Source organism: Hemibagrus wyckioides, linkage group LG18, assembly GCF_019097595.1.
Source record: "Hemibagrus wyckioides isolate EC202008001 linkage group LG18, SWU_Hwy_1.0, whole genome shotgun sequence".
Classification (NCBI taxonomy): domain Eukaryota; kingdom Metazoa; phylum Chordata; class Actinopteri; order Siluriformes; family Bagridae; genus Hemibagrus; species Hemibagrus wyckioides.
Window position 1 is genome coordinate 18925001 of NC_080727.1, and position 26464 is coordinate 18951464.

Below are 26464 nucleotides of genomic sequence, written 5' to 3' on the forward strand. Positions count from 1 at the left end.
AGTAGATGAGCGTGTGATCCGGGACACTCTACTACAGATTAAATGATGTTCCTCTGTTGCTGGGAGTCAATAGTTGGTTAAAACTGTTGTGATGCACACAGAAGTACTGACCTATATATGTATGCCACCGAGTCTCCTCTCTTTCTCTCTCACACACACACACACACACACACACACACACACAGAAGGCGTTTACTCTATGCATACCTTCCTGCAATGCTTCGGACAGGTACAACATCTGGAATGGCTAATTGTTCTCCACCGCTCTGCGCTCGCGACCGGATTACAGGAATGATGAGACACGAGAACTACAGAGCACCGGTGCGAGCGCAGTGGAATCGAATACTTATAACCCAAACCAAATAAAAGAAAGAACTCAAATCAGGTGTTAAGAATTCAGCCATGCAGGCAACACTATTTGATTAAAGATGTTTAGAACCGTTGTCACAATATGACCGTTTTAAGATCTCCTTGTTCTGCTTTCCAGCCTTTCCTCCTAAGTGTGTTGAAGAAATTTGGAGCAAGACGGACTATTTATTGACGACTTTTGTACACAGACGATAGCGCAGGCCTGCGATTGGCTGGTGACATGGTGAAGGGAAGATACTACTGGTCGGCAGAAGCTGGAGAAAGCGGGGTGATGGGGTTGTGTGGGTTGTTTTTTAGTAGGCGTGGTTAGCCACGTACAGAGACTTTGCTGCAGCTCCGCCAGTTCCGCTGGATACGTATTTTCCCTGAGCGGCCAGGCCGTTAGCCTGAAAATAAATAAATAAATAAATAAATAAAAATCATCCAACTTCACTATATCTCAGATTTTATGGCTGATGTATATATTATATAAGCAGTCAATGACAATCTATAGGACAAGACACAGGCATTCTGATAATTAGCTGAAAAATTTCCTGTCTTGTAGAACTAAAGACGAAAATTACATCTCACGCTTTCTCTACCAGCCCCCCCACTTTTCCTCTCCCCTTCTTTCTTTCTCTCCCTCCCCCTTCTTTCATTCTTCCTCTTTCTCCTTTCTTCTCTCTCCCCTTTCCGCTCAATCTGCTCTCTCCCTCTTTCCCTTTTCTCTCTCTCCCCTTTCAGTCACTCTGCTCTCTCCCCATTTACCTCTCTCTTTCTCTCCCTCCCTTCTTCTCTCTCCCCTTTCACTCACTCTGCTCTCTCCCCCTTTCCCTCCCCTTCTTCTCACTCTCTCCCTTTCTTGTTTCTCCCCACATTCTTTCCGCTTTCTCTCTCCCACTTCTCCCTTTCCGTCAAAACTTCTCTCATTTTGTTTCTCATCCCCTTCCCCCCTCCCTTTCTGTCCCCCTCCCTTTAATGCCTTCTCTCTCAGCTTCAACTCCATCTAGAGAAAGTGCTCAATTCAAATAAATTATTATTATTAATGATAATTAATGCTAAGGAATTAACATTCACAATTCATTTGTTAATATGGTCATAACTGACAGCTCAATACATGAGTCACGATCAGCGGTCCTGACTCACGGGACTAAAACAAAACCCAGTGCTCCCAGTATAATGTGCTGTTCTTCTGCACAGCTTCAGTAACCTTTAGATTAATTCTGCAGTAATAAGTAAACAAGTGGTGACAGAATCTCCATCACAAACCTCGGCACGCTTGATGAACTCCTCTGTGGCGGCTTTCGTGTTCTCCTTGAGCCCGCGCCAGGCGCCGAGGGCTGAAGCCTGCAGAGCACGGCCGTAGGAGAAGGTGAGCGCCCATGGCTTGGTCAGGGGGCAGTTGTTGATGGCGTTCAGGTTGATGGATGCCTCCTCTTCACTCTGGCCTCCAGACAGGAAGGTGACTCCTGTGTGAGGAAAAACAAACAATCGATTAGAAACACTGTCGAGTAAAGCAGAGCTCATTTACAAAGAGCTTCAGTCACACAAAAAAGGAAAAAAAAAAAAAAAAAAAAAAAAAAAAAAAAAAAAAAGTTACCCGTGACTGCTGGGGGAACGGTGCGGCGAAGGGCAGTGACTGTTGCCATGGCGATCTCCTCGTTGGAGTATTTGGTGGGGCAGGAGTGTCCGGCGGTCACCATGTTGGGTTTGAGCAGTGTGCCCTCCAGGTAGACGTGATGGTCAGACAGAGCCTTGTAGCAGGCAGCGAGAACCTGGAAGATACGATGATGTTTGAGGAGTTAGAGCCAATTTGACTTCTGACCACTAGGGGCACTGCTGAGCAACAAATACAGTAAAGCAGATGCTGGAAACGTCCATGATGAAAATGTGGGGGGGAAAGAAAAATGTTAGGACAAACTGTTAACAACACACCCACCCCAGGAACAGCTGAGCCAAATTCAGCACACCTTTTATTCCTCTTATACACCTATAATCACCGGTCGGGGGATTATTTACCTTCTCTGTGACGTACTGGCAGCGCTTGAGGTCGTGATCTCCATCAGGCAGGATCTCGGGCTCCACGATGGGCACAATGCCGTTCTACAAAACAGAACCGGGAGAGAATTATCTCTTTCATCACGACACTAAACTCACGGTCTACGCTGTAGAGCGCAGAGTTTCCGAAGCTCACCTGCTGGCAGATGCTAGCATAGCGAGCCAGGACATTGGCGTTCTCCATGATGGCCAGTTCTGAGGGGGTGGTCTCGCTGATCTTCAGCACACAACGCCACTTAGCGAAATCAGCGCCGTCCTTCTTATACTGAGCGCAGCGTTCGGACAGACCGTCCAGTCCTGAGCAAATAAAACAAACATCAGTCATGATGTTTAACATCGTCGCCTGAGGTTGAGGGTTTTAAGCAGAAGGGTTAGGCTTTTGAATCCCAGTAAAGGGTTAAATCTGTCCCACTAAAAGAAGTGAAGCCTGCGGTTCGAATTACGTTCGTCTTGTGGAATAGAATTATTCTTAAAAAGAGAGCTAGAACTTTGACTTTATGAATATTATGGTCCAGGATCCCAAACCAAAGTATCCGGGGTGCCAGTACTTATGCAAACCATCTTATAGCTATATGTTAGAACCATAATATGGATTTTTCCACACTAATCTGTTGTTCATCTGTTTCAGTTCAAACTGTTTGTGGATTTAAAAAGTACTTATCTGATAAACGCCAATGATTTGGACGTGCAATTGTATAATTTAGTCTTTAGCGTTCTTATCGGTCACTAAACAGTTTTACGCTCTGACCAGTTAGAAAATGATGTCTTTACCCTGAGTTGTGGTTTCTCCGTTGGTTCCTGCCAGAGGAACAACACCTTTGTCGACCTGCGGGGAGAAGAAGAGGGTCTTTAAGTGCTGGAACTCGAAAGAAATACAAATCAGGGACGTTTCAAAATCGTTCATTTTAACAGGGCAGTGGTGGTTCAAGTGGTTAAGGCTCTGGGTTGTCGATGGGAGGATCAGGGTTCAAGCTCCAGCACCACCAAGCTCCACTGTTGGGCAAATGAGCAAAGCCCTTAACCCTCCCTGCTCCAGGGGTGCTGTATCATAACTGCCCCTGTGCTCTAACCCCGACTTCCTCAGCTGGGATATGTAAAGAAAAGAATTCCACTGTGCTGTAACGCATGTGTGGCGATAATAAAGTCTTCATGCTCTAATAATATTGCATTTGATTCCTTAATATGACTTGCAGGAAGTTGTTTTTCCCAAAAGCATTGGTAACATCTTTTCTAGCACCCTCACATATCTTCCCCTCCATATAGCCGCATATTTATATTTAACTTTTCTATGCTAGAAATCCGCACTGGAAATGTGAATAATTAAATAAACACTAAACTGTCTGAATATTTATTTCCCATCAATGTAGAATACCGTAAACACCATCACGTGATGGGTCATGTTAAAGAGAAATCAAACCCGATGACGGAAAACCCTCTCTTCAGCTCTTATTGTCCAGCATCTTTAATAATAAATCACATAACCATGGAGACGGCATTTCGCTCCTTTGGCCATCATGTACAGTCACCTAATCCCAGACCTAATCCTGACCCCAATCCTGTGTTATTTATACACATAGCCTTTTGCAAAGACAAAGACATGAATATTCATTTGTTTAAAAATATATATTTATAATATAATATTATACTTAAAAATAAAGAAATACCTTAATGCCCACGACAATGCCCCTGTCCTTGATCAACTTGGCGAAGTTAGTGCCGTCGTCTGTGTTCTGGTAAAGTGTCTCGTGGAAGAAGATGACGCCGCCGATGCACTTGTCGATGCGCTCGTCCGCCGTGAAGAGGAGCTGGCGGTACAGGCGGCGGTTCTCTTCCGTGTTCTCAACGCCGATGGGGTTCAGGCGCTTGGCCATGCTGCCTGTTTGCATACACACACACACACACACACACACACATACTGCATCATGCCAGAGGAACTGCTGCAATCATCAAGATGTCACAACAGTTACGACATACATTACCAAAGTAATCACCACCACACAAGATTTGTCGCTTGATAGCGTGAACATGGAAGAAAGTCGGGTCAAGTCACCAGACGCCGTACTGAAGCCAATTATTTAGATTTACTGCCTTCATAACTGATTTGCACAGACTTGCAAGTTTCTCAAGCGCCGCTAATATAAAGAAGCTGCTAAACACCAAAATAATATATTTATTCAAATATCTCGCTGCGAGTGATATTTTGAGCCGCAAATAAGCGGAGACACTGCCGGGCTTCATTTTAACGAGAACATGTTCTGTTCTCAACTTTCAATATTCACAGAAAAAAAAAGCAACACAGCTCGTTCTTTCTAGAGTAGCGGAAAAGTAAAATCTTAGTGCGGTAATTAGAATGGTAGGATTTCCAGCTATTCATGTAAAAGATGATGATTGTGCTTTGTTTCTATACAGCATGAGGTGCTCACTAAAGAACAGTAAAAATAATAAAACAGGTCTAATGCACCTTACAGAACGCGGTATGCATATGAGACGCTCGTGTCTGAGGTGCTGAAGCTAATAACTGAGGGACTCGAGAGCTGGGATACCTGTGGACTCATCCGCAGCGAGGATGCCTTTGCCGGGTGCGACGATGCGCTGGGCGATTTCCTGCAGCTCCTTCTTCTGCTCAGGGCTGAGTGCTGGGTACTGGTGCGTCATGATGCCTGCTGATCAAAACAACCTGAGAGAGAGAGAGAGAGACAGAGAGAAACAGTCCGAGGGGACAGTGAGAAAGAGAGACAGAGAGAAACAGTCCGAGGGGACAGTGAGAAAGAGAGACAGAGAGAAACAGTCCGAGGGGACAGTGAGAAAGAGAGACAGACAGACAGATGGGGAGGGAGCGAGAGAGAGAGAGACAGACAGACATATGGGGAGAGAGAGAGAGAAAGAGAGACAGACAGATGGGGAGAAAGCGAGAGAGACAGAGAGTTTGTATTATTAATAGTGTCATTGCAGTGGTCTATTAAACTGCTTGATATTTAGAGATCAGAGAGGCAGTGAGTCAGTATAAATGGCAACGTTATCAATTTACGAGTTTATGATTTATACTCCAGCGCTGATATTTACTCCAACGCCTCAGTGACATTTCCCTGTTTAAAGTGTTTACTGGCGCCATGGGGTCCCGAGTCGTACGTGATGATGGGAAGGACGAGGACGTCTCTGAGGTTTAAACATAAAGCTCTACAGTATTTACGCACCGCTGTGGAAAAAGTGCCGAGCCAGCAATCGCTCTCTGGTTCAAATTCCTCGTTTTCACACAGACTGGATTATAGCGACCCGCTGACCGGCACAGAGATGTCCAGCCAGGGGTTATGGACTTACGCTTGTCTAAACATCACTGTCAGAGTTACTCATGTACTGAGTGTTACTTGCGCCTAAAAAAGGAAAAGAAAGATTTTAAGTGATTCATTCCTTCTTTCTTAAAAACAGCAACCACTTAAAAATAAATAAATAAATTAAAAAAAAAAAAAAAAGCTAAAGCACGCTCTCCTTTAATAATCTCTCCTTAATCATTTTAAATGCTTATTTTATTTTAAGAGGCCCTGGTTTAGTCTTAATGTTCATTATAAATCACCAGCCCCATTTTTTCTCCCCTCACGACTTCATCACCCTTCCTCTCACGCTCTGCCTCGCCGACTGCATCCAAGACAACAAGCTCGAACCAGTTAGAACCGGCTGTGATCAGCTGCGACACGATATAAACATCTCCTTCCACATAACGATTGGCCTGAAAACGTTTGGGATTTTTAATAAACACGTGTATAGCATCATATAAACACCGATACCACAGCACTCGTGTATTATTAAGCAGCAGGAGTGTCGTTTTCTCCCAACGGGTCAGAAAGCGCAGTCAGGCGTGAATCAGACGCTCTGTTCACCGGACCAAAGTTTCCGTTGCAAAACAAAGCGTGAGACCTGGCAACCAGGGCCTCGTTCATCACCTCCGTACACGAAGGGTATGAGGAAGCACATGGAGGCGGCTTCTGTTTGAGGAACACTTGTCTCCTTAACAACCTCCATCGACTTACAAAAGAACCCACAATGGCACGTAATTGGCCCGGAAAAAATAAATAAATAAATAAAAACGTGGCTCAGGATTTAATCCTTTCCTACGACCTCAATACCTCACAACTATAACTAATGAAGAAAGTAATTTGCTTTCTGATAAATTTTCTCAGGCATTTATTAAGCATTTAAACTACATTTAATGTAGAAATCTCATTTATTTACATTACTCTCTTTGACAGGTATGAAATCTCGGTCTATTAAATACATCATTATGAAATGTTGGTAAAATATTTAACCTGAAAAGTGAACTGGATTTAAATCTTTAAAATGTTTAAAATCTTTAAAAAAAAAAAAAAAAGTGTCAAAATATCCTCAAACACTCATATAATATAAATTTTAAAAGCTTTTATATATTATTTATATTATATATATATATATATATATATATATAAAAAATAATAACCCCATTAGAATAAATGTAAATAAAAAAAAAATATGATTCTCTCGAAAATGTGCCCAAATGTTTTAATAAAAATGTAATTATTCTGAAAACTAAAAGATATATAAAAATATACGTTTTAAAAACTATTTTGAATATTTATATAAGAAAAAAAAAAAAAAAAAAGTTTTATTCATGCGCTCTCATCCCTATGGTGTAACGAAGACATTGGACAGGTTAAACCCCCCCCCAAAACAAGCTTTTGCCATTCATTACCATAAACCCCCCCCCCCCCAACTTCCCCCTTCCCAAAAAAATGGGGAAATATTTATTTAATTATTCACTCAGTAAAAGTAATTGCAAGTTTTTTTGTGAAGAATTATAATGCATTTGATTTAAAAATAAATAAATAAAAGGTATGGAAGGGTGCCAATAATTTTGGAGCGGCCATGTAAATACCCTATATGTTGTCAATTCAAACAATAGCATTTTCAGGTTTAATGTAATTTTCTAATAATTCACAGACTCAATATAGTTCAAAATTCTGGTGCAATTTAAAATTAAACAATTTCTTATTCAGGATTTACCAAAAATAAATAAATAAAAATAAATATATTTTATTAAACAGAATATATAAAATAGACTTTACTGTTATAAATATAAATAACAAATAAAAGCAGATTACTGCACTTGCAGTACAGGATCGCATCCAATCAGCTGCTTACTGTGCTATTTATAACCCTCACTGACATCCCTCATCCCAGTTTGTACCGAGTCATGTGACCGGCGGTCGTTACGGCGATGGATTTCAAAGAGCTCAGGGATGTACGGAAGCCTGAGCTGAATATAGACGTATAGATGCTGGGAAGGTCATTGTGAGGTCATTCATTCATCAGGACAGCAAAAAGGATGAAAGAAGAAAACACAACGCCACATCAGCATATACAGTGAAGGATTCTGGGATGGATGGGCGGAGTCTCCAAGATCGGCGCACTGTCTGGACCGAATCCGATGTACAAGAGGTCATGGGGTGATGTATTATTTGGCAGGCGTCCCCCTGGGACGTCGATATGATCCGGATCGGCCGTGTCAAAATGTCAAATGTTTCCTCTAGCATCTTCTAAGAAAATGACTCCGCACCCACAGAAAAACAAAACAAAACAAAAACAAACAACAAAACTGCTGACTGTATTTAGCACAGTGTCCTTCCCCCTCTGGATTCAAGGACAGACAGACAGACAGACAGACAGACAGACAGACAGACAGATAGATAGATAGATGCTATAGCTGCTATAGCAGAAGCGATAACTGGAACCAATGTCATTTATTCCAATTTCAACTCTAATTACAGTTAAAAAGCATTGCCTTTATTTGAAGTAATATTACAAGAATAAAAAGCTCAAGTGCTGTTATGGAAAGATAATCCACTAAACCGTGTTCCTGTTTACTTTCCTGTAACAGCACACCTCACTGTATTTATTCCAGTTGCAATTCTAGTGGCTTTATATGGTTTGGTTTACATAAAGTCTGTCTACGTAGCTGCGTTTCAACTCATCTAAGAGCATTCGACGAGTTCCATGAAGACTCCAGACTCATTATCCTGCGTACATGTGAAGGCTCAGACGTTTCTAATGGAGCGCATGCTGTCGTGAACACCGTGTACTGTGGCTCTGCACTGCGTCACACCCAGACCACCCGAGTACCGGCGACATCCATCAGAGAGACAGACGGAGGCTGTAATGGCTACCAGACATCGAGCAGATCAAACACCTCGCAGGATGCGGCTCCTGCTCCGTTCTTCTCTGATCAACACCTTTAAAATCAACACCGGCTGCATGACCGAGCAGGACGACGAGTGACTAATCACTGGACGTGTTACAGGTCTGAATTACTCTGGAAGGCACCAGATTTTGCACAAAAATTAAAATGAAAATGCAGTTCGCAGCTCATTAGGAAAATTAAATGGCTTGAAATGGTCAATTACAGCCACAAAATACTGGACATGACAAAGAAAATACATCTTTTTTTTGGTTTCTGATATTTACATATAATTTATGAATCATTACTCCATTTTTGAGATTATATATATAGGGAATAATAATAATAAATAAAAGAAAGAAAACCACTCAAGGTTAAGACTGGATCAAGGTGGATTAATGTGGACGTGTAAATTGTGACATGCGCAGTAGGTCTCTGTAAACCCACGCACTAGAGAAACCATGTTAAACCCGAGCATCCGACATGCGTCACATCAGCGCATACAAGTGAATGGGTTTACAGTGTCACAAAATCAGAAAAGTCTGCGTTTCTGTAGCGCAGTGTTGACGTTTCCCCGCGAACGCCATTTCGCGATGATGGGACTGACGGAAACGTGGATTTCACAGTTAGTCTGAAGATCTCTGGATGACTCCGACAAAGTAACTCAAGCTGTTAGTCATTTCCCGTTTGATGGGTTTAGAAAAAAAAATGTTGGAGGGTTACTCAACCTCCGAACAGTTTTTTTTTCCGAAAAAGCTAAAGCTAACCACCACCCACTGCTGATGGAAATGTGTACGTGCACACAGGCACACACCCCTCATTAACCAAACACCAACCTCCGCATCCAAGCATCCAGACCAGGAGTGATCAATAATCCCCCCAAAAATCTAATGGACATTACTAAAAATAATGCGAGGTTTAATTAAATTGCACCGCATCCTCTGTCCCCTTTCCCCCCTCCTGTACTTTAGGCCAGAATGCGGAAGAGGAGGAGGATAATGTCCTAACTTGTGTTCAAGGTTGTCAGTGATAATCATACGACATTTTTCCCCCCCTGGATGCTTTTCTACACATAACTAACTAACTAACATTAATCGAAGACCTTAAAAACCCCTTCTTCGTTAGCTAAACTACATAACTAAATAACAGTCACAATATCTGCATTATTGAAGCATTAGACGTTACATTTGTGTTTGCATGACTATTACACATAGTTCCACAGTAAGAATACGAAGACTTTAATTGAAACACCTGTCGATTAATCCTTAATGAGGCCAAAACTATTCCCTACTCACTTAATTAACATAAAAATCTAGTGCAGCGTTCATATTCGATATTAGACATGCAGAAATCACACTGATGAAGTTTAGAAATGATTGAACTTACGATGTCTTACCTGGTTGGTGTCTAAAAGCTGGAAGGATGCGGAGAGAAGATGCTCACTGACCGACTCTGGCGTTCTGGTGCCGCAACGCAACGTGACCGCTTACAAAAGTCCCTCATGAATATTCATGAAGCGTTCTCTTATACGTCCTTACGTCGACACGGGTTCGTCATGACGTACGCACCGCACGCCGATCTGAGGCATGTCCTTTCGGCACGTAGGCATTGAGGATGACTTGCTGTAATGTAAAATGTATTGCATTTCATAGCATACAGTATGTCATATAAGTGGCAAAAAGTGAAGTTGAAAGGTCTTCAAGGTTTATTTTTGTTCTCATTGAATGGATGAATGGAGTTAATTCTAAAAAAAGAACAGCAGAACTGAAGCTATATGACCTTGAGGAGGAGGATGTTTCATCATCAGCTTCCTCCATGAAGGCATCCATGAGGCCTCTGACACTATGACAGAGCTTAAATTAAAAGTGTGTTATATCCAATTGAAAAATACTTCTGACATGTCAGTGCCCTAAGATTGTACATGAGTTACATTTGTTTTGCTGGTTTGAAACACCGCCATCAAAATAAACCCACGTCCTGTTTCTTGTTCCGCTATGACCTTGAGCAGTGTGTTTTGACCTGAGGTTACTCCATGGGGATCATCTATGATAATAAACATTACTAAACTACTCCCGGTGTGTTCAGTGAGTAAAGCTACCAGTTTCGTGTAATATTAAACACCGTACAAATATCATTAGTGGTGTAACAAACACGTTAGAGCTTAGATTAAAAAATTGAAAAATATTGAAAAATACTTCTGATATGTCAGCTCTGATGTAAAAGAAAAACTCTTGAGGCAAGTAAATTTGTTGGATTACATGATACAATTTTTTTTTATTATATTCATCTCAATTGATATCCTAAGCAGATGCAAAACAGTTTTCTTCGTCTAAAAAAAGGGTAGAAACAACAAACTGATCGAAAACTATCTTTATATTCTAAATATTAAATATATTTCATCATTTAAAGACAAGAGGTACAAGAAAAATACTATCTATCTATCTATCTATCTATCTATCTATCTATCTATCTATCTATCTATCTATCTATCTATCTATCTATCTATCTATCTATCTATCCATCCATCTATCTATCTGACATCTGACCATCACACTCACATGTGCTTGCCGAACATCTTTTTCCACATGTTTTCGCCTTGTCTCTTATAATAAGCTCAGCTTTGCTCTTCTGGGAAGGTTTTCCACTACATGTTGGAGCATAGCTGTGAGGAATTGTGTTCATTCAGCTACAAAAGCATTAGTATGATCAGATACTCATGGAGGTCTGGGGTTCAGTCGGTGTTCCAGGTCATATCAAAGGTGTTCAGTGGGGTTGAGTCAGAGTCAGGGCTCTGTACAGGACACTGGAGATCTTCCACTTCTACACCTAAACCTCCACACAACGTCTTCATAGAGCTTTGCTTTGTGTCATGCTGGAACATGTCTGGGCTTCTAAAAAGAAATTGAGTTCATTCTATACTTTATAATTGTGTGTTTCCAAATTTGTAGCAACCCTTTTTGATAAGGAACCACATATAAGTGTAATAATCAGGTGTCTAGAAAAATTTGGCCATATTATGTATATTTACATGCTCATCAAGGGTGCCAAGAATTCCAGAGGGAAAGAGATTAAGCATAGCACACAGAGCTTCATCAGTTTTGTAAGCAAAGTGCCTCCTTGGATATATTCTTCGCTAAGACTGTACGTGACTTTACATTTGTTTTGCTGGTTAGAAAAAACACCATCAATAAATAAAATCCCAGTACATCATGTCGTGTTTCTTCCTCTATGACTTTGAGATTGCTCCATGGGGATCATCCATGATAATAAACATTACTAAATGTGTTCAGTGAGTATAGCTACCAGTTTTGTGTAATACTGAACACAGTACAAAAACGGTGCATAAAGCAAAAGGCTTGTAAAAAATACACTGGTTTTCACCTAAAGGTGGACAGGCAGGGTGTTAGCTTGCTGTTTAAGTTTAACATGAAATATAGAATAACCCTGAGAAATGCAACAACACAAAAAAAGCCTTGGCATGGGAACTCACCTGTAGCATGAATATTCTTACCTTATAACATAAAACGTACTTTAAAATGTCTTGGTTCTAAATAATTTCAATGGACACAAAGAATTTCTCACAGTGAAATTATGGGAATGTACAATTCCTGTGCTACACATTTCAAACCATTATCATTCAGTTAGCATCATGCTACAAAAAGGCTCTCTGAGGAAGTTACTTGTCCTTGGTCGAGGGCCTCTGCTAGGTCCAGGGTTTCTTGAGCTGAGGTGGAGGTTGAATCTCCATGGAAACCGCAGTCAAAATCAAAATCGGGAAACGGCTCCAGAGCGAGACCTCGGCAGGCTTTGGCAGGGCGATCGGGCCGCTTCTTCAGTTCCAGGATCAGCTCCACGGGGCTTTTCTGTAAGAGCTGCGAGTCGAACGGAGTACCGTGGAAGAAGGTTTGGCGCTTGAAGCGCTCCAGGGTTCGCAGGCGACGTGTCGGGGTCTTACACAGCAGCTGGCAGGGACGGGAAAATCAGGATCAGAGCAGTTAAAATCACATCACACCACAGGATGCAGGACTGATTGGTCTGGTGAGGTATTGAACAATGAAGCAACCTCTAGGGAGATGTTCATGTCTCACCTCGGTCAGCAAAAGGGCAAACGGAGGAGAGAAGCTTCTGGGCATGTCGTAGGGGAAGCAGCGCACCTTCCTCAGCATGCAACAGTGATCTGACTCGGGAGGAACAGGAAACTGTGAGAAGAAGTGAGGTGGTTAAACAGCAAGCTCAAGCACACATGTTCAGATTCTACCTATAATTAGGATAAGCAGTCACGTGCCACTTAGAGACTCTCTAAATATGCAAGACGTATTTAACCCTCTATTTTTTATTAAGCTATATCTTGGTCAGTGGATGCATAGCTTATCCTGGGAACATTAATCGTGAGGTGGCAATACATTCTGGATAGGATGTGACTCATTAAAAGTACACACACGCCTTCTCACACACATGCTTTATTGCAGTTAAGCATAGATAAGACAGGAAAATATTGTCTGGTCTTTTTCCTGAGTTTATGCATACTATACCACCAGATTCTTGTTCATGGCTTATGCTTTTCAGCTTAACGAAGGTGTAAAGTGTGGTTATTTGAGTTACTGTGTAAAGTGTAAAGTATCCGAAGGTATGAAGGAACTGGAGCTGTGATGGTTTACAGAATAATTGTCTTGGGTATAGATACGGCATTTCCTTCAGGTCTTGAAAGGGTTACGCTGGAAAATTGCAAGTTTGTGTATTATATTATATATGTATATATGGATAAATCATTTATTTAGTTCTTTTATTAATTCTTTCAGTTTCTAAAATTGACTATTTAAAGGGAAAACTAGCATGATTTACTGCTGTAAATTTCTTTGTAAGTTTCTTCTTCTTATTTCTTTTACAATAGAGATTATGGAGTAACTCTGTGGAACCAACGTATTACATCACATCCTGTGCGCTGCTTCTCCAAAACTGTTTTCCTCCCTTAACTGAAAGTGTATTAAAGCAGGCGCTGAGAAATGTTGCTACAAGTATATCGCTGCGAATAAATCTGGCCTCTCTGTCACCTGCAGTCCAGTATCACTGATTTGAAAAGTCCCTGACCACAGTGATGCAGTCACATGTCAGTGACCTGCTTTGTGACTCCACCTTGCCGGTAGCCAATGCGAAGAGCAGGATCCCGAGTGACCACCAGTCGGCGGCGTGGCTGTACGGCCCTCCGCTCAGCACTTCAGGAGCTGTAATGTAACAGGAAGCTTTTGTAAGACTGAACGCTGGAGGAAATGTACACAATACACAATACAATGTGTTGCTACAAGGCTTATCGCTGTGTTTCAGGAACAAACCAAACAGCAATAATATTCACCTCGTGTACTGGCATGTGCCAGTTCACATCTTATACTTATTTCATTCCATGTATTAAAGAAATGTACCCATGTACTGAATTGTCCCACAGATAGTGAATGCCCTTCCTCCATGTTCGAGCCTCCGGGACAAACCGAAATCAGCCAGGCGTAAATGCCCTGACACACACACACACACACACAACAAATCATTACATTATGCTCACATCCATTAACACAAGTCCATGTTGATTAAATGATTCCACATCTATTACAACTTCATCACTATTGTATTTAAAGACACATACAGGGATTTACATGTGTATTATTGACAGCCTTATGTTATTAACCTCTCTGTGTAGATTCAGCACAAATTCTGGAATGTTCCGTTGGATGAAACTAATCTCGAGTGGACCCTCTAGTGGACAACATGAGGAATACAGACTGCACTTACCCTGATCTGACAGAAGAACGTTCTCCATCTAGAGGAGAAATAATACATTGATATTTCACGCCCTGATCCAGAGCACCTTACAATTTATTTCATTTTTGCTTAATTGAGGGTTAAGGGCCTTGCTCAGGGGCCCAGCAGTGGCAGCTTGGTGGACCTGGGATTCGAACTCACAACCATCTGATCAACAGCTACCACATACCATATTTAACAAAGAACACGTTCCAGATCCATCATTTGATCGAGGGAAAAAAATTCTCACCTTAACGTCACGGTGGATGATTCCATAATCATGAAGAAAGCCTGGAAGAGGTGGAAAAAAAACAACGAATGAATAAAAGTACTGATTTTTGCCAATAAGCAATGGACTTTAAATCCCGTACCGATAGCAGAGCCGAGCTCAGCGGCGAACACCTTGAGGGCATCCTCTCCGAACTGACCGATCATCACCCAGTAGGTGTATAAATCACCTGTGCTGCAGTAATCACACACTAGAGAGGCAACAAGGAGATAAACAGGATGCTGTGTATGATAAATGTCTCACTCGGTCACTTAGACACACAGAGGATCATGTTTGTTATATGTTAAGAACATCGATCTCATACATGTGTCAGTCAAATATAATGCACACACACACACTTTTTCTTATCCTGTATTCGACAAAATATCATAACTCATCATTTATGATGTATTTATTTTTATTGAGTGACGAGTGATGTCGGTTCAGCATGGCTGCTCACAACATGAACAGAAAAAAACAAATTAAGACCTTTTACAATTTAAATACGTTATACTGTATATAGTATAGGTATATAAGGTATTATATAGGTTACTTATACTTATAGGTATATAAGTATTTATTGTTAAAAATATTCGCTATAAACAGACCAAGCATAACATTATGACCACCTGCCTAATATTGTCTTGGTCCCCCTTTTGCTGCCAAAACAGCCCTGACCCATCCTGCACTGTGTATTCTGACACCTTTCTATCAGAACCAGCATTAACTTCTTCAGCAATCTGAGCAACAGTAGCTCATCTGTTGGATCGGATCACACGGGCCAGCCTTCACTCCCCATGTGCATCAGTGAGCCTTGGCCGCCCATGACCCTGTCTCCGGTTCTCCACTGTTCCTTCCTTGGACCACTTTTGATAGATACTGACCACTGCAGACCGGGAACACCCCACAAGAGCTGCAGTTTTGGAGATGCTCTGATCCAGTGGTCTAGCCATCACAATTTGGTCCTTCATCAAACTCGCTCAAATCCTTACTCTTGTCCATTTTTCCTGCTTCTAACACATCAACTTTGAGGACAAAATGTTCACTTGCTGCCTAATATATCCCACCCACTAACAGGTGCCATGATGAGGAGATCATCAGTGCTATTCACTTCACCTGTCACTGGTCACTGTCATGCTTGATCACTCATAATATGAAAAAAAATTGAACACAGAGGCATCCATGTTTTTTTTCTCCCCCCTGCTTTGAATCTTGAACTCACAGATGTCTAAAACTACATAATCCCCAGATACGACCTCACATTTGAGAGTTTAAGTCGAATACAGGATTAAAGTGTACACAGTAAACAGATATGGTAATATAGAGACACTGGTGTATTTATTAATACAGGAGAGTGAATTCAGTGGAACACACAACCCACAACTCCTTCTCAACATTGTCTGAAGTCACAAGTCACTTACTAACTAAAGGAGAAGCAGAAAAAAGGGGTGAAAAGGGATGGGACGTTGGGTGTAGCGTGACATAACGTGATATCTCTTCTTCACACAGGAACATCAGGATATCAGGGGAGTTCAGTGTTCAGGTGGGGACTATTGTGTTCCCGCTCAAGGAGCCGAAGTGAGCAATATCTGGCACTGAAAACAGACAGACAGCTATCTGATCTATATTTTAGACTCCTGGTAGCTATGTAGATCTGTTCAGCTTTCCTCAAGCATATGTAAATGGAAAATAAACCCAAGACAAATGAATAAATAAAGGATTTTTTTCTGTAGTTTCCATAACCAGGGATTTTGAGCCACACTGGATGATATCGTTCATCATCTGATATCAAAATGCTTGAAGTGAAAGAGCACAGAAGCCTACACGTGGGTGTAAGGGAGAATGTGATAGCTCGAGAGGACATAGCGGTTGGGTGAAGGCAACAATGACATCCTGACGCCAGGAACTTAAGGGGGCGGGGTCTTGAATAATCACTCACTAATATAGAGGTGGTGCTGGGTCTGCCAGCAGTCCTGCAGGTCGTGGACGAAAGGGTGGCGGACCTGACGCTGCAAAGCAACAGTTAGACAACAACGAGACAGGACCTCTGTTTACATTATAATCCTCTGTGGAAATTCTTGTACTTCTCTGAGCCAGTCATTATATGGTTATTGTCCTTAATTGTCCAAAAATGAAAGCTAAATAAAGCCACTGTTTTATTCTAAACAAGTTCAGGTCTCAAAATAGAAAGTGCATGTGCTGCGATTGAACTAACCTGGACAATCACCTCTTCCTTAGACTGGTCCAGCACACCCTGACGAAGAATCTCAGACTTCGGGATGACCTAAATTCCCAAACACATAAACACTGTGTGAAACCTCACTTCTCGTAAGCATCTGAATCTCATAGGGGTACTGTTCTGAGATTCCTTCTGTACATTATTCCCATATTCTTCTTCTTCTTTCGGCTTCTCCCTTCAGGGGTCTCCAAAGCGAATCATCTCTCCCCCCTATCCCTATCTTCTGCATCCTCAACACTTGCACCCACTAGCTTCATATCCTCATTTATTCCATCCATGTACCTCCTCTTTGGCCTTCCTCTTTGCCTCCTGCCTGGCAGCTCCATGTCCAACATTCTCCTACCAATATACTCACTCTCCCTCCTCTGAACATGTCCAAACCATCTTAATCTGGCCTCCCTAACTTTGTCCCCCAAACGTCCAACATGAGCTGTCCCTCTGATGTACTCGTTCCCTGACGATACGCATGATTAAATTTGGCAATGTTTTATGCCGGATGCCCTTTATCTGGGCTTGGGACCGGCACAGAAGTCACTGGACTGTGACCCCCATGGCTAGATTACATTATTCCCATATTCCTATGCAATATTCCATTCACAACACAGGACAAGCAACGATAAGATGACAGATTGATGTTAGACTTGCAGCAATAAAACAATTCCTTTGTTTAGACTGACTGAAAGGGTCCCATAAGTCGGTTTCGATTCCGCTGGCAAAACCAGTGAATTGGTAAAAATTGTTAAATAACAGGATTTTTACTAAGTATTCTAAATATGTGCACAGAGTGCATAGAAAATGAATGAACTCCTTCAGCCGCACTGTTGTGTAGGATATAATGGTATGAGAAATAGTAGTAATACTTTTACCTTCACTGCATAAGTCTTCTGTTTTGACTTGTCCTTCACCTTCAAGATGGGACCAAATGATCCTTTAGCAACGTAACCCAGGATCTGAAGGTACAACATCAAGATTATCATAAAAAACCTTATCATTATTAAACTGTAACTGATATACCAGGGAAAAACACTCAAACCCTAAGTTCATGTGTAATATGAAGAACTTTTTTCCTGACCTGGAAGTGCTCATGTCCAGGTATGCTGCGGTGAGGAAATTCAGGTAGGAACATGTTGATAAAAGCAGGGAGGTTCCACTCCATGTGCAGTTTCTCAGGGCCAGGTAATGAAGACAGGACGTACTCTGGGACAGACGTGGTCTTGTCCTGAATCATGTGCTGTGGCCCGATGTGCAGGCCTGAAGGAACAGAGACGCCCAAACTGGATAGAAAGCCACGCCATCTAGATGAGCGGCGACTTTCCTCCTTATGCTGCAATGGATTCTGTAATAAGTCATACCAGGGTAATGCATTGGTTGGAAAAATTAATGGTTAGAAAACGTAGTAATAAACAAAACCAGGATAAATCATCACACAGAACACTTAGAAATAAAGATAACAAACTTCACTTTGGTAAAACATTAAGCTCTTAGGTGCTTGTTGAACATCTTGTTCCGGATTTATTCATTTTTGCCGTTGTAATAAGCTCCACTCATAAGGGCAGGTTTTCAACTAGATTATGTAGAGTAGAGTAGAGTAGAGTATGTGGGGATTTGTGATCATTCAGCCACAAGAGCATTAGTGAGATCAGGCCATTATAGAGGTCTGGGGTGCAGTTAAAACGGTGTTCCAGTTCACCCCAAAGGTGTTCAGTGAAGTTGAGTCAGAGTCTGTGCAGGACACTCGAGTTCTTCCACTCCAACCTTGGCAAATAATTTTCTCGTGGAGCTTCGCTTTGTGCACAGGGACATTGTCGTGCTGGAACAGATTCGAGCCTCTTAGTTCCATTGAAGAGAAACTGTAATGCTACAGCATGCAAAGACATTCTATACAGTTGTGTTCTTTCAACTTTGTGGCAACAGTTTGATGAAGAATCACTTATGGGTGTGATGCTCAGGTGTCCACAGACTTTCAGTCATATAGTGTACATAAGATGCCCCCTTGATGGTACCAGTGAAGAAAGTAATTTCTGGAAGTGTATGTCACGTATATAGTGAAGGAAATAATGGCTTTCACATCCAGAATATTCACCAGGAGCCAGGAAGTTAATCTTATTCCATTCCCTCGTACACTGAAGATTTGTTATTATATCTTCCTAAAATAAGGAATTTTTATTCCTAAAGTAAAGCAGTTGATTTAAAACCGAGACAAACAGCTTCAATGATTGATCAGAGATTATAATCTAATCTATAATCTCTCTCTCTCTCTCTCTCTCTCTCTCCATATATATCTCCTGTATATAAATCTATACCAAATCAAGAGTTTAGATGCCTTGCAATGCTATTTAGAACTAAATATGATTAGCCAGACAGTGTATAAACACATAAATATTATAAAAAGATATAATAAAATGATAAAACTTCAATAGCTGCACTTAGACTGGACACAAACCTTAATGCTCTTGCTTCCATCGGCGCCCATTACCTTCAATGGTTTGCTATAAAAATTAACTTCATCCTACAATTCCTTCGTCCGTGTTTTAAAGTCCATGCTAAATTAATTTTTAAACAATCCTACTCCGGTCATTTCATAATCAAACTCCATCCAATGTCATCACCGGACCCAAAGTTATGGCGACGTAAACAAGATAATCTCCGTTATCTCCATTATCGGTGGTTTTTTCGACGTGTCCCTCACATCCGATTGGCTCTTGATAACCAGTACAACCAATCACCTCGAAGATTAAGCTGTGACCCCGCCCACTGCCTCAGTTTAAGCGCAAACTCGAGCGCTGTCCAGAGTTCTGAATTATTCACTGCTATACGCATGGCTGAAGGAGCGCGTGCCAACGTAGCTGTGGAATATTATCTATCATATAAATATTATATAACACTGAAAAGCACTTTCCTAATCATTCTATTCAGAGCACATTTTTTATAGAGTTTATTTCTTCTTCTTTTTTTATATCTTTTTCTTTATCAGTCAAAATATGCATAAGACTCAGATCATTCCTTTTTTTTCTTAAAAGAATAATAGACGAATCTACAGTGACGCCCAAAAATATCTGAGAGCACTGTAATGAAAAAAAAAAAAAAAAAAAAAAAATATATATATATATATTACTGTGCATTCTAATTCAATACAAGTTATATTACCAATAGTAACCTAAGTAGAAATCTTAGAAATATTTACATAACTTGCATGGATTCCACAAGTTTGTGTAAAGCCAGGCAAATCCAACGAAATCGTGAATCCTGTCTATACACGATATTGAACATTTTAAAGACCCTTTTTATCCGAGATGGATATTTCTAAAGGTTAAATGACTCTAGAAACAAAAGCAAGCAGGTCTAGCTAACTAAATAATAATAATAATAATAATAATAATAATAATAAAACTTCATACTAGGCTTTGACTCGTGAACTGTCCTATCAGCGATCTTCTTGAACTCACGTGTTGAAAAAGTAGCCAATCACAGAGCAGGAGACTGGATGTTTCCCTAATGTGGGTAGGTTTAAAAAACCCGCTCGTTTTCGGTTTCCTGCGCTCTGTTCGGTGAGTCAGATTATTTGGCTCACCTCATAGATAAGAATCGACTCTCCCAGCTCCAAAAGGAACCTTTTTGCATTCCAGCTTCATGTGGTTGCTAGACAACGGGCAGTTTCTGGGCTAACACAGCTAATTAGCTTGAATGGTTAAGATACACACATCAAGATTTATTTATAGCCATACAATTAATTGCCATGCATAATGAAATGCAAAGGATTAAGCTAGCATTTTTTTTGCTAAATGTCGAATATTTATTGGTACGTTCAAATGCTAGGGAACAAGACAAAGTTGGCGATATACACGTCACCAATCACACTCATTAACAGTTCGTGTGTTTACGATAAAAAATACACTTAAACTAATTGCCAACACCTTCAGATAAATAGCGGAAAAGGCATTAAATTCGGCTCAGTTATGCGAGTCGAATCTCAACGTTCACCTCAAAGAGCCGAATCAAAGAGCCGATTCAAAGAGTCGATACGTTCGCAAACGACGCTTCACCTCAGTAGCCAATATGGCGACGCTCATGCGGTGCACGAGAAGTGTGTGTACGATTCTAGAACCAGCTCTGAATTTAAGAATTAGTAACAGATATGTGCGCAGCGTGAGGCGCCGACCACCTGCAACTTCTTCTCCTGAAGAGGACTCCATAAACCTGAAGTCAGGAGTGAAAAACGAGCAGATTGAAGGCGCAGAGAGACTCGAACATGCATGTTGTCCTTCAACACTGGAGTCCATGTCGGATGGGAACCTCAGAGATGCGTGTCAGAAACACAGAGACAAAACGAGGAAAGTGTCCGAGTCACATCGTGAAAAAACCACGAGCAAACGGCCAAGTCCTGCTTTGATTTCCAAACTCCAGTCTTTCCACCAAATGGGAAGTTTGCGTTATGAGAAGGCGCAGCCTGATGACAAGAAAGTGTCGTAAGTTTTGTAACTCTATTCTGGTGATAGAATTATTAATCCTAACTGTAAGCCTACACTGATCAGCCATAACAATACAGGTGAAGTGAATAAGACTGATGATCTCCACATCATGGCACCTGTTAGTGGGTGGGATATATTAGGCAGCATGTGAACATTTTGTCCTCAAAGTTGATGTGTTAGAAGCAAGCGTAAGGATTTGAGCGAGTTTGACAAATTGTGATGACTAGACGACTGGATCAGAGCATCTCCAAAACTGCAGCTCATGTGGGGTGTTCCCGGTCTGCACTGGTCAGTATCTACCAAAAGTGGTCCAAGGAAGGAACGGTGGTGACAGGGTCATGGGCGGTCAAGGCTCATTGTTGCAGAAGGCTGGCCCGTGTGATCCGATCCAACAGACGAGCTACTGTTGCTCAAATTGCTGAAGAAGTTAATGCTGGTTCTGATAGAAAGGTGTCAGAATACACAGTGCAGGACGGGTCAGCGCTGTTTTGGGAGTAAAAGGGGGGACCAACACAATATTAGACAGGTGGTTATAGTGTTATGCCTGGTTGATGTATAAGTGAATACAGCTTTCAAGGAACACCAGTTTATTGCAGAGCTCCACACACACACACTTATTCACACTTTAGGACAATGTAGAGAAACTATCCACGTCCAGGCATGGTTTTGAGAGATAGCAGGAAACCGGGGGAACCCTCAGGGAACCCACATGGATACTGGGAGAACATACGCAACCTTTGGCGAGACGGTAATCCGAGGTCAGGATTGACCCAGAGGCCTTGATGCTTTGAGGTCACAATGCTACCTGCTACACCACTGCTTCTTTTGACATGATTTTCATTTTATGAATCTAGTTTTTAGTCTTTCTATTTAAATTTTTTTTTTATTTCTGGCCCTGAAACTAGCTCCGCCTTTAGCAGGTTTCCCACCCGTTTTCCTTCAGACACGATTCACAAGGCAGGCATGCACACGTTCATCAGATGGAGAAAGAGAGATGTCTGTGTTTACAGTAGAATTGCAGGTTACCTTTCAGTCAGTGACATTGCAGCTTTAACTTGTTTAACTCCTTTACCATTTACAGGCGTTTAATACACTTGGCTCGTTCGAAGAAGCTTCGTGAGCAGCAAGGCAAAATCCTCCTGGAAGGAAGACGTCTGATTTCTGAGGCGCTGGAAGCAGGGGCTTCACCGCTCACCGTCTTCTTCAGTGTGCTGGAAAGACTTCAGGAGCTTCCTGTAAACAAACTCGCACAAGCCAGCTTAGTCAAGGTCAAGCTGGAGGACGTCCGAATCTGGCCAGATCTCAAGGCCGAAGTCGACATGATAGGTAGAAGGGGCGGGATTCGTGTGTGAAATTCATGACAAGCATTTTTAAAAATAAATATGTTTGTATAATGATTTATTTCAATCACGTCAGAAAGATCGGTTTAATGAGCTGTAGCTGAAAGGAGGAGTGTTTGGAGGAAAGGAGGAGTGTTTGTGGAGGAAAGGAGGAGTGTTTGTGGAGGAAAGGGGGAGTGTTTGTGGAGGAAAGGGGGAGTGTTTGTGGAGGAAAGGGGGAGTGTTTGTGGAGGAAAGGGGGAGTGTTTGTGGAGGAAAGGGGGAGTGTTTGTGGAGGAAAGGGGGAGTGTTTGTGGAGGAAAGGGGGAGTGTTTGTGGAGGAAAGGGGGAGTGTTTGTGGAGGAAAGGGGGAGTGTTTGTGGAGGAAAGGGGGAGTGTTTGTGGAGGAAAGGAACGAGTGTTTGTGGAGGAAAGGAACGAGTGTTTGTGGAGGAAAGGAACGAGTGTTTATGAAGGAAGGAACGAGTGTTTATGAAGGAAGGAACGAGTGTTTATGAAGGAAGGAACGAGTGTTTGTGGCTGGAAAAAAATGAGTGTTTATGGAGGAAGGAAGGAGTGAAGTTCAAAGAATGAGTGTTTGTGGCTAAAAGAAGGAGTGTTGAGGAAGAAAGTAATGTTTGTGGAGGAAGAAAGGAGTGTGTGTGTGGAGGAAGAAAGGCGTGTGTGTGGAGGAAGAAAGGCGTGTGTGTGGAGGAAGAAAGGCGTGTGTGTGGAGGAAGAAAGGCGTGTGTGTGGAGGAAGAAAGGCGTGTGTGTGGAGGAAGAAAGGCGTGTGTGTGTGGAGGAAGAAAGGCGTGTGTGTGTGGAGGAAGAAAGGCGTGTGTGTGTGGAGGAAGAAAGGCGTGTGTGTGGAGGAAGAAAGGCGTGTGTGTGTGTGGAGGAAGAAAGGCGTGTGTGTGTGTGGAGGAAGAAAGGCGTGTGTGTGTGTGGAGGAAGAAAGGCGTGTGTGTGTGTGGAGGAAGAAAGGCGTGTGTGTGTGTGGAGGAAGAAAGGCGTGTGTGTGTGTGGAGGAAGAAAGGCGTGTGTGTGTGTGGAGGAAGAAAGGCGTGTGTGTGTGGAGGAAGAAAGGCGTGTGTGTGTGGAGGAAGAAAGGCGTGTGTGTGTGGAGGAAGAAAGGCGTGTGTGTGTGTGGAGGAAGAAAGGCGTGTGTGTGTGGAGGAAGAAAGGCGTGTGTGTGTGTGGAGGAAGAAAGGCGTGTGTGTGTGGAGGAAGAAAGGCGTGTGTGTGTGGAGGAAGAAAGGCGTGTGTGTGTGGAGGAAGAAAGGCGTGTGTGTGTGGAGGAAGAAAGGCGTGTGTGTGTGGAGGAAGAAAGGCGTGTGTGTGTGGAGGAAGAAAGGCGTGTGTGTGGAGGAAGGAATGTTTGTTTGTAGCTGCTATAACGACACCACAGGAACTTTAAAAGCAACTATAAATGGATAAACATACTCGTTAATATTAAAAACATCCTGATTGTTTTCAGATTGCTGTAGTGGAAGACGAATCGTTTATCGCACCGCTCTGTAGTTGATTATTTTCCCACAACAGCAGGCAGTGTAAAGTTTTATTTCTCATGTAAACGGAATACTTTCACATATTTTTCACATTTTCTTTATAAGTCTTCATGCCATGACACACTTTTGCAGCGGTCTTCAAGCGTCCAGAAGCGTCCCAGATGCTGTTCTCTGAGGAGAAATGTGGGAAGCCGTTGCCTTTGACGCTTATCTGCGATAATTTGCGGGATCCGGGGAACCTGGGTGTGACGTTGCGCTGTGCCGCCGCCGCAGGATGCCACAGTGTGCTGCTCACTACAGGTTTGAGCCCAGTGTGTAATAACATCTTATAGATTTTGATATTTCATGTATGAACTATGTGAATCCTCTGATCGTTTCTCATCTGCGACAGGTTGTGTGGATGTCTGGGAGCCCAAGGTTCTCCGTGCCGCCCTGGGCGCCCACTTTCGCCTTCCCATAATCCCAAGTCTGTCCTGGTCCGATATCCAGACTCGCCTTCCTCCCAACACGACTGTCCACGTAGCTGACAACTCCACTGGCTCCGAGACCGAACTGGAACTTGCAGGAGCACCTCAGCAGGCAAAAAAAGCCGGAGACTACGGATGGACGAGTAGCCGGAACATCTCCAGGAAAACTTATTATGAAGATGAGTATGAAGAGGATGAAGTTGGCGTAGCTAGGCAGGAGACAGGCCCGGTTTTAGAGACCCAGCCTTATCATACGAGTTGGACCGGCAGCCATACGGCCGTGGTGATTGGTGGAGAGACTCACGGTTTGAGCCAGGAAGCCTTGCGGTTGGCTGAGGAGACGAGGGGGCGGAGATTATTGATCCCCATGGTCCGAGGAGTGGACAGTCTGAATGCGGCCATGGCTGCGAGCGTGCTGCTGTTTGAGGGAAGGAGACAGCTGAGGGAGAGCTGAAAGGACACGATTAACATGGACAGAAAAGAAAATGTGACCGATTCGAATTCTCGGACAATGCTTACACAAACATCGTCGTCCTGATGTGTTAGCGTTTCTATAGTAACAGCTGCTTCACAAGGACTTGCATGGAAAACATGACAGGGTGAAGTTTTCTATAAGGGGGAATATTTATGCAAAGAGTCTCCAGTGTGAATGCTGCCATTTTTCCACTTTCAAGAGAGAAGACTTTGTGCTTTGTGCCCAGTGACTTTAAATGGACAAAAAGTGCCGTGTATCATTTTATAATAAATAAAAACAGTAATTATTTGTATATGATGAATGTAACAGGAGCTCTGTTGTGTTTTATTCCTCAGGGGCTAGTGAATGAAACTCAAACCTAAACCTAAAAATCCTCTAGAATTTAGTGTATTTATAAAAATAATAAATAATGATCTATGATGAATTATTAATTATCTATCCATTCATGTTTCCCATGAGGATCTTACAGACTCTTTCGGACCCCCCCCCCCCCCTTTCTTCAGTGGTTAAATGATGCTGATTTGTTACGACACGGTTTGTGCGAGCTGTTAATCTCCACCCCGTCTTTCATCTCTCAGTTGACGCTGACGTTGATGTTGACGTTACTCGGCACGTCACCGCAGAGCGCCAGCGTCTGTTAATGGCAGACGAGAGACGCGGGATCTGGGTTCAAAACTGACATGTTATAAATTCTTGAAGGTTATAGCTGTGATAATGCACTATGATGAGCTTTGAAGTAGTCGGTATCACTGTGTGTGTGTGTTAGTTACTGAGCATCAGGCTTCTAAACTGGTGTGTAGTTCAAGACATTGAGATGTTTTATAGAATAGATTTGAAATTATCTTTAATTTCTAATACTTTTAATAGATATAAAAATTTATTTTTTCATTTTAATTCAATCTGAACAGAAACTATATTTTCCAACATTTTTTTAATCACACATGATTTTCTCTGCTCATAGGAAACCTAGTATATGAATATAAAAATAACTTATTAATTCTATTATATTAATATATACAGTGTATATATTTATATTAAATATAAAACGAGTATATTTTGTATTCGTATACTAATTTATTTATTAGATTAATAGTATACAAATAAAAATATTAAATAAAAATATTTATTCATTAATCTATTTTTCTATTTATCTATTTTCTCTTTATTTTATTATTTTATTAAATTAATATATGAAATATTATTTAATCTAATAATATATTTTATTTTATTTTTGTGTGCACTTTGTGTAACATTTCGCAACATTTCCGACTCCACTAGATGGCGCAAGTGTCCTAAGATTCACACTAGGTGTCCTGGTT

General features: G+C 41.8%; 3 protein-coding genes across 5 annotated transcripts in view; 1 reads left to right on the forward strand and 2 right to left on the reverse strand.

Annotated features, from left to right (window-relative positions):
* The window catches only part of aldocb (aldolase C, fructose-bisphosphate, b), a 10444-nt gene extending 284 nt beyond the window's left edge, over window positions 1-10160 (reverse strand). The window contains exons 1-9 of one of the 2 annotated variants that reach the window (XM_058415565.1): window positions 10005-10160; window positions 4950-5083; window positions 4071-4282; window positions 3178-3232; window positions 2543-2703; window positions 2368-2451; window positions 1949-2123; window positions 1618-1817; window positions 1-755 (exon numbers count right to left, since the gene is read on the reverse strand). The exon at window positions 1-755 is cut by the window's left edge and continues 284 nt beyond it. In XM_058415565.1, coding sequence (XP_058271548.1) covers window positions 663-755; window positions 1618-1817; window positions 1949-2123; window positions 2368-2451; window positions 2543-2703; window positions 3178-3232; window positions 4071-4282; window positions 4950-5061 — 1092 coding nt within the window. In that variant the 5' untranslated portion in view covers window positions 5062-5083; window positions 10005-10160 and the 3' untranslated portion in view covers window positions 1-662. Of the gene's footprint in view, window positions 756-1617; window positions 1818-1948; window positions 2124-2367; window positions 2452-2542; window positions 2704-3177; window positions 3233-4070; window positions 4283-4949; window positions 5084-9994 lie in introns of both variants that reach the window. The other variant, XM_058415566.1, reaches the window with a different exon arrangement.
* A 709-nt stretch (window positions 10161-10869) lies between these two features.
* Window positions 10870-22538, reverse strand: rskrb (ribosomal protein S6 kinase related b). Of its 2 annotated transcripts, none has more exons than XM_058416431.1 (12): window positions 22401-22538; window positions 17978-18241; window positions 17772-17855; window positions 16882-16950; window positions 16606-16675; window positions 14770-14877; window positions 14649-14689; window positions 14390-14417; window positions 14026-14115; window positions 13742-13830; window positions 12697-12807; window positions 10870-12570 (listed from the first exon to the last, which is right to left on the reverse strand). In XM_058416431.1, the coding sequence occupies exons 2-12, from the start codon at window positions 18131-18133 to the stop codon at window positions 12256-12258; spliced, it is 1161 nt and encodes a 386-aa protein (XP_058272414.1). In that variant the 5' UTR covers window positions 18134-18241; window positions 22401-22538; the 3' UTR covers window positions 10870-12255. The 2 variants fall into 2 exon arrangements, with proteins under 2 accessions (XP_058272414.1, XP_058272413.1); XM_058416430.1 differs by lacking the exon at window positions 22401-22538 and adding an exon at window positions 19349-19881.
* Window positions 20584-26092, forward strand: mrm3b (mitochondrial rRNA methyltransferase 3b). The gene is made up of 4 exons (XM_058416429.1): window positions 20584-21371; window positions 22456-22700; window positions 24336-24503; window positions 24595-26092. Exons 1-4 carry the CDS (start codon window positions 20962-20964, stop codon window positions 25122-25124), a joined length of 1353 nt encoding a protein of 450 aa, XP_058272412.1. The 5' UTR covers window positions 20584-20961; the 3' UTR covers window positions 25125-26092.
* The last annotated feature ends 372 nt before the right edge of the window (window positions 26093-26464 follow it).